The following is a 7,217-nucleotide window of genomic DNA, read 5'->3' on the forward strand; positions in this document are numbered from 1 at the left end:
GACGTCCCGGGATTTGCTCGAGAAGCATCTATGGATGCACGCCAGCATTTTGGTCGCTTTACTAGCTGCAGCATCGCATTGGAGGCTTATGTTCATCTTGTGGTCAATGATGACCCCCAAGTCTTTATTCTACAGAATAGATGGATGGAAAATTGCACTGGAATAAATCAGTAGTTTGAGAATGTGAACTGTAAGCTCACCTATTAACCTGTCTCATACTAATAATTTGTAAGAGATGAAAAACTCCTGCCCTGCATATTCACTTAATTATACTTGTAATAAACACTGTAATGTAGGAACTTTCAATGAAGTCAGCTAGAAATAAAAAAATTACATAAAACAAAATTTAACTTCAAAGCACATTTGTTTATGTATTGTTTTGCATACTATCCAGTAACTAGTATCTGTATGTGCTAGAAATAGTTTCATGTCAGCTAGCTCACTGGCATGGTGAGTGGTAATTAGAGGTCTGTTAGCGGGCAGCTGTACAGTACTGTTTGCAACACCAGGGCTTTAGCTTCCATCTTCTGTTTATTTCAGTAACAAAGCCAGCTGAGGCCCGGTTTGAAAACATAAAGTAAGGCTGGTGGTGAAAAAGGTGGAAATGTAGCTGCTGCTAGAAATCATAGTCAATAACTGCTGCTGCTTTGTAATCCAGCAGCAAGATTTTTTCTACTATGCACCAAGAATTAATAAGGTAATTTTGGTTTCTTAAAGGACTTGGTTTCATGTTTGAGAAAGCAAAAGCTAGACAGTCTAGAAATGATCTGGGGAACTTTAGGTCTGAGTTGCTTTTCTCCATATCAGGAAGTAGTGTAGTAACCACACAAAAGCACCAGAAATGGGACCTGTTAGTGTAGCAGAAGGGAAAGAGGATAGGACAGCTTATTTTCTACCACCCTCAGAATTCAGTCCTTTTGCTTGCAGATGCTCTTCATGAATTTATTATCATCTCCTACTACAGCTATTGAAACACTTGGATCTCCCTGCCGCTATTGTACCTCTGCCCTGTCTTGACCCAATGCGAGCTGTTACAGACCACACTGTGGTAAAAACCACAAATGTTATTCAGCCTATATTAATGCTTCTGCTAGAGCTACACAGGTGCTGCTATTGTACTCCAGTAATTAGCAAAAAATCCCACATCCTTACATCCATGTCTTGTGTTAGCTTCTCCCTGAACAACGGTGAAGTATAACTAATGCTCGGAAGGCAGTTTCATTTCTAATCTTTATCTTCCAACGTCTCACCTAGTTTCTAATGTAGCCTTCCATCCTGCCAGAAGGCACACCTGCCCCAAGAATGCAAGGAGGATCATTCTCCAGCACTTGTAGTTTTGGCTTGGCCTAACACATCTGCTGCAAGGAACACAGGGATGCATTCGCTCAGCTGTAAGGTGCCGCAAAGCCACCTTCTTGGCCACTGAAAGCAGGTGCATTAGGAAGAGAAAGAGACTTTAGCTCCCACCGCAAGCTCGGCAGGCAGAACTTGGTGAGAAGCATGGCAAGAGCAACCCGCGCTGCCAAGCACCCCATGGAAAGTCCCGCACAGGTCAGGACGGCTGTACTACTGCCAAGAGTGAGGTGAAAGGGTGGCTGGAGGGCGCTCGCTCAGAGAAGGCCACCAGGGAAGAGCGCAGCAGCCAAGCTGAACGACAGCTCAGCAAACACTGAACTCCCCGGTTAATCTAAGGTGTCTAGCACAGGAAAAAGAGGTGGCAGCAGCTTGCAGGGAGAGCAGAGCAGAGCAGGCCAGAGCAGAGCAGAGCCCCCAGGCTCAGAGGCAGGAAGGCTTCCCCCGGCGCACCCCGGCTTCCCAGGCAAGAGGGGACGAACGGGAGCACTGCCACAGCCCGCTTCAAAACACCAGCAATTTATTAGATCGGCTGCGCGGGGGTAAAAAGCAGGAGCTCGGCGGGCCGGGGCCGAGGGGCGGCTACTTGCAGAGCGCGTCAAGGCGGTCGAGCGCGCCCTTGAGGCAGCGGATGCGCGCGGCCAGCGCGGGCACGGGCTGCATGGCGCGGTCCAGCTCCTCGCAGCGCGCCACCAGCGCGTACAGAGCGCGCACGCCCGCGTCCGCCGCCTCGCCCAAGCTCTCGGCGCCGTCGCGGTACGCGTGGATACAGCCCACGCTCAGCGCCGTCCGTGCCGCCAGCCCCGCGCGCAGGCTCCGCAGCAGTTCGTCCACCTGCGCCGCCAGCTGCGTGCCCAGCGCCGCCAGCTCCGCCAGCGCCTCCGGGTCCACGGGCGGGATCAGCTCTGGCGGCCGCTCGCGGGCGTCCTCCCGCTCCACGCTCTCCGCCACCGCCGCCTCCGCCATGGCTGCTTAGCAGCTGCCACGGGGGAAGGGGACGGGCCCGCTCGTGCTTCTCATTGGCAGCCGTGCCGCGGAGGTGCGTGGCCGAGCTGGCTCCTGATTCGCAAGTTCGGCCCCAGCCTGACGTCATCCACTCTTTTCGTGTGCTCCTTGACTAGCACCCCCCGGGGGGGGGGCGAAGGGAGTGGGCGGGGCCCCTTCGCTGTTTGTGTCGCTCCTGAATGGCGGCCGGGAGAAAGTGGGCGGGGCCCCGCGGTGTTTGTGTACTCGCTGATTGGCGGGCGCGCCCCCGTCACTCTCGATTGGTGGTCGCCCAGACGGAGGGGCGGCCTTCGCGCGCGCCGCCCGCGCCCATTGGCGGGCGGGTGGAAGGGGGCGGTCCCTTCGCGGGGAACAACACTGGGGAGCAGCTGCTCGCTCCTCTCACTCCCCCGCCATGTTCTCTTAGAGGCCGGTGGCCTCGCGTCTCAGGCACCTTCACCCCCGTCCAAGCGGCCGCTCTGACCCGCTCCGGTCGCAATGGTGACCACCGCGCCGTTGTCACTGTCGCCGCCCTTCCTCGCCCACATCTCGGCAGGCCCCGAGGAGCCGCGGCGCCGCCGACGGGGGAACAGCAACTGCGAGAACCAGCCCGGCGGCGGCTGCTGCCTGACGGGGTCCGGGCCTGGCGCGCGGCCGGCACTGAAGAGAGTGCGGCGGAGGAAGGGCAAGATCCGCGCCGGCCCTGCGGGGATCCTGCCCGCCCGCTACCAGCACTATCAGCAGCACCGCGCCGGCCTGCCTCGGCGGCCCCCGCTGGCGGCCCGTCGCCCCCCCACCCCTGGCTTGGGCCCCGAGGAGCCCCCCGCGCCCGCCACGCCCCGGCCGGCGCCCGGCAAAGCCCTCAGGAAGGAGGTGAGGGAGGAGGGGAGAGGCGTGGCCTCCCGCGGGGCGGGGGGGGGCACTGAAGGGGAAGTTTCCGTTACGCCCGTTTGTAGGGGTGGGAGGGAGAGAGGGGGGAAAGGAAGGTTCCATTCGCGCTGATTGGCGGATTCCGGGAGCCAATGAGCTCGGGCCTCGCGCCCAGCAACAGCCAGATTTAGCCTGCTGCGCGGGCGGACGTGCCCCGGGCGCCGCGCCCTATGGCGGGGCGGGGGGTTCCCCTCAGGCAGGGGCAGGTACCGCGTAGGGGAGAACCGCGCTGTGCCGACTAAACAAAGCCGCCGGCTACATCTGTGTCTGTCTGGGGAGGGAAAGGATGTAGACCTATCTGCGGACAGTTCTAGGCGTAGACCTAATAGCACAAGCTCTAGGAAGCTGGGCTATCTTGGTAAGCAGAGGTCCCGATGAAGTGAGCCTTTGCTTGCCAGAGCATGTGCCCTGTGTGTCTGTTGGTAAACGTTTATCTACATGTATACCTACAGAGAGATGTCTGTCAGTGGATGTGTAGAACACAAGCTGTGGTGAGCAGAGGCTCACTTTGTCAGGATCTCAGGTCACAGAGCGAGCCTCCTCTGCTCACCCAAGTTTGTGCTACATGTATCTATATCTGTACTTGCATCTGACTCTACCTATATATGTCTACCTAGGTGGGTATAGATGAAAACTAACCAAAGCAGGTATTTGCAAGGTGCAAAGCTATCCTGCCTGGTGTGAAGTGATTGTTTCTCTTGTGTGACTGGTGTGCACCCCCTACCCATGCTACCATTCCCAGTGCTCCACCTCCCCATAAGAAGATATGAATGGATGGATATCTGCTGCTTTGGTTAGTCTCTAAGGTGCATATCTACACTGCCTTCCACTTAGACAAATGCAGCTAGCTGCGTCTCTCCATGTAGGAATCCATACTGTTGAAATGGTTCAGCCTGGCTGTTGTCTTTCTGAGTTCGTTGAAACAGGAGGGTTGCTCTAGTATTTTTCCATAGTCAAACCTGAGTGAAAACTTAAGAGCTGGCCCTTTCCAGGGGCTGCTTTATATCTCGCGAGGGAAACCTTGAGCCTAGCAAGGAGTGTCTTGGGTCTAAAATGGTTGCAAAACCTTAAGTTAAAACAAGCCATCCAGCCTCCTTCTAGACCTTCCCCTTTTTTGTAATGAGGAGCCCCTGTGTCGTTATCCTCCTCGCTGAGAGGCCTTTAAAAGGCAGGAAGAGAGATGATGTGCTACGTTACAGTGAGGTTACTAAGACCTTGCATTACAATCTATGGACCTCGCAAGCGAGTTTTGCCTCCCTGCTCTGGGAGTTGTGCCAAAGGGGTTACTACTACTGCTGTTGACTTTGGTCATGGGAGTGATTTACCTGTCTAAAAAAAAACAGATTACTGCTTTACCCAGGACAAAATTTTATTGTAGGATCCTACCAATGATCATCTACTTAAAGCAGGAGTATGAATGTATTCAAGGTTAACTTGTATGTACCTAGCCTGTTTCAGTACATATTAAAACTTGGTACAATAAGCCTCAAACCAGTCATCTGTGTTTTTTAGACATAGAGTATGTACCAATATGTCTCAGAAACCAGTCATTTGGGATTTTGGTCTTGGTTATAGTGTGTGTGGGGGGGGGGAACGACATTATTACACAATACAAGGAACAATGAGAAGACAGCATTGCCTCTTTCTCAGAGTGAAACTGTATATAATACATTTTAGTATATAATACATTTTTTAAGTACTGGTGTAGATTTTTTTTCCTTAAGAGAGATTCATGTGTTTGTATGAATTATTTGTCTCTACAGTTCTTAAAGAACAAGATGGGAAAGTCTGAGAAGGTTGCCATTTCCCACAGCCAGCCTGTTCACAGTATACACCTGTGTGAACAACCAAAGATAAGCAGACAGAAGAACAAATGTAACATGCCACTAACTAAAATCACCTCTGCAAAAAAAATTGAGAACTTTTGGCAAGATTCTGTATCATCTGAAATAATTCAAAAGCAGGAGAAAAAGCCACTTAAGAACACAGAAAACTTTAAAAATGCAAAGTCCAAGAAACCTGAATCTCCAACTGAAGTGAACCAAAAAGAGAATTATGCTGGGGCAAAGTTTAGTGACCCACCATCTCCCAGTGTTCTTCCAAAACCTCCCCGTCACTGGGTGGGATGCCCTGTTGAATATTCTGACCAAAATAGGGAGCTGATGGCAGTCCACTTAAAAACTCTCCTGAAAGTTCAAGCATAGTTTCCAAGAACTATGAACAGTGACAAAGAAAGCTCCATCCAGGAAACTTGAATATGCCTTGTTGCAACATGAAGTGCAAAGACTGTCAAGTCGTACCATTGCATACAAAAACTTGTATTATATTTTTTATGGTTGTGTAAATAGTGTACAACATGTATTATGTGTATATTCTTGTTCATACTTTGAGAGGTACATTTTAGTTTTGTTATGAAAGGATGTATTTTGCACTGCCCAAATGGTAGGTGTCTTGTGTATATATAATATGGACAACTTTAAATGTGTGCTTGACACATGAAGACTTGACTAACTTGCACAAGGTAATGAGATTTTGAAAGGAGAGTACAGCTTTCTAATCTCAAGAGTTCAGAATCAAATGTGAATGGTTTATTGATGCACTACTGAAAGTAGTTTTACACTCTGTGGCACAATCCATTATAAATGTGGAGTTCTCACATAAACATGAATTTCTGTTCTGCAGACAATTACTAGAATTCTTGTTTATCCTGTTGTTATAAAAATGAATTTGGACTTGAGAAAAAATTTTAATTCATCAATTTGAGCACTGACTTCCTAAAAAGGAGCAGAGCTTTCTGCCAGAAACAGAATTGGTTACTAAAAAAAATTTAAATAAAATAATTTGGCCTCCCCTAAGTATGCGTCTTGTGGATGAATGTATTGTACTTTGAGATTTGACTGCTTTTATTTATGAAACAACCTTACTGCTTGTAACAGATTTTGTCACACACATAATTAGCCAATTATATTCATGGTGTTATCTTTAGCTATTTATCATACCAGGAATTGATTTGAAGCTTGATTGTGGCTTTAAAACTTTTACTGGTTAAACAAAAATTGGAAAACCCCTGTCCATCTGTAACTTGAGCATTTGGGACTATGAATTCAGTATTTAAAACAATGCTGTATTACTATTTAACAGTTCTTATAAGAACAGCCATTCAATCTACTTAGAATTGAAGCACCGTAGGAAGAGCAGTGTGATTGTGGTAGCTGAAACAAGTTGTGCAAGGAAAAAGAGTAGGTGCGTGTAGTCCTAGATGAATGGAAAGTTGAACTTGCTCCAGTATTCATAGGCACACCTGAAAACTTGACCTACTATATATTCCAGTCCTTATTTATACTAGAGAGAAGGGAAGTGAGTGGAATTCAAAATTTGAACCTGATTGGTAGTACAGGCAGTCGTTTGACTTAAGATGTGGTTTTCAGGAACCAATTGTGTCGTAAGTTGAAACATTGGAAAATTGATTCAGAGTTGCAATGTTATAAATGGGGGAGTTGGTTCCTGAACCAAGGCCCCATACCCTATTTTCACCAAAAATAACCCAGAATTTTGTACTCAATTATAGATGAGTAATATAGTTACATTATTTTATTTATATTGTAAATGGCAATCATACTGATTTGGAAGGACTTCTTTGAAGTGACTTTGCTGGACTTTTTGAAGGGCTCTTGGCTGGAGCCTTCTTGGGGGTCTTGGCTGCAGGTTTTTCTGGAGTCTTGTCTGCTTAAAGTGTCCAAGGACGTTTGGACAGATGTTCTTCAGGGAGATGGGCGAGGCAGCGAATTTGTTCACTGGCATGGCATCGTGTCGGATCAAGCGTTTTAAAGTCTAAACTGATGTCATAGTTGAAACAGTGTCAGTTTTATAAACGTAAGTGTGAAATGTTGGAACTCAAAACGTAAGTCATGGACTGCCTGTATTAGGTTTGTAGTTGGGATAGAGCAAAA

General features: G+C 48.8%; 2 protein-coding genes across 2 annotated transcripts; one reads left to right on the forward strand and one right to left on the reverse strand.

Moving 5' to 3' along the window:
• Positions 1 to 1,852: 1,852 nt before the first annotated feature.
• On the reverse strand, positions 1,853 to 2,452 carry BORCS6 (BLOC-1 related complex subunit 6). Its single transcript, XM_019537739.1, has one exon. It carries the CDS (start codon positions 2,317 to 2,319, stop codon positions 1,936 to 1,938), a length of 384 nt encoding a protein of 127 aa, XP_019393284.1. The 5' UTR covers positions 2,320 to 2,452; the 3' UTR covers positions 1,853 to 1,935.
• A 273-nt stretch (positions 2,453 to 2,725) lies between these two features.
• On the forward strand, positions 2,726 to 6,122 carry PNRC1 (proline rich nuclear receptor coactivator 1). The gene is made up of 2 exons (XM_019537738.1): positions 2,726 to 3,210; positions 5,031 to 6,122. Exons 1-2 carry the CDS (start codon positions 2,836 to 2,838, stop codon positions 5,469 to 5,471), a joined length of 816 nt encoding a protein of 271 aa, XP_019393283.1. The 5' UTR covers positions 2,726 to 2,835; the 3' UTR covers positions 5,472 to 6,122.
• The last annotated feature ends 1,095 nt before the right edge of the window (positions 6,123 to 7,217 follow it).

Source organism: Crocodylus porosus, unplaced genomic scaffold, assembly GCF_001723895.1.
Source record: "Crocodylus porosus isolate Cpor-Errol unplaced genomic scaffold, CroPor_comp1, whole genome shotgun sequence".
Classification (NCBI taxonomy): Eukaryota; Metazoa; Chordata; order Crocodylia; family Crocodylidae; genus Crocodylus; species Crocodylus porosus.

Bases quoted from the DNA above. Each gene is read 5' to 3' on its own strand.
- BORCS6 (XM_019537739.1), bottom strand. From the start codon at position 2,319: ATGGCGGAGGCGGCGGTGGCGGAGAGCGTGGAGCGGGAGGACGCCCGC.
- PNRC1 (XM_019537738.1), top strand. From the start codon at position 2,836: ATGGTGACCACCGCGCCGTTGTCACTGTCGCCGCCCTTCCTCGCCCAC. The intron at 3,211-5,030 runs GTGAGGGAGGAG...TTGTCTCTACAG, and splicing joins GCAAAGCCCTCAGGAAGGAG to TTCTTAAAGAACAAGATGGG.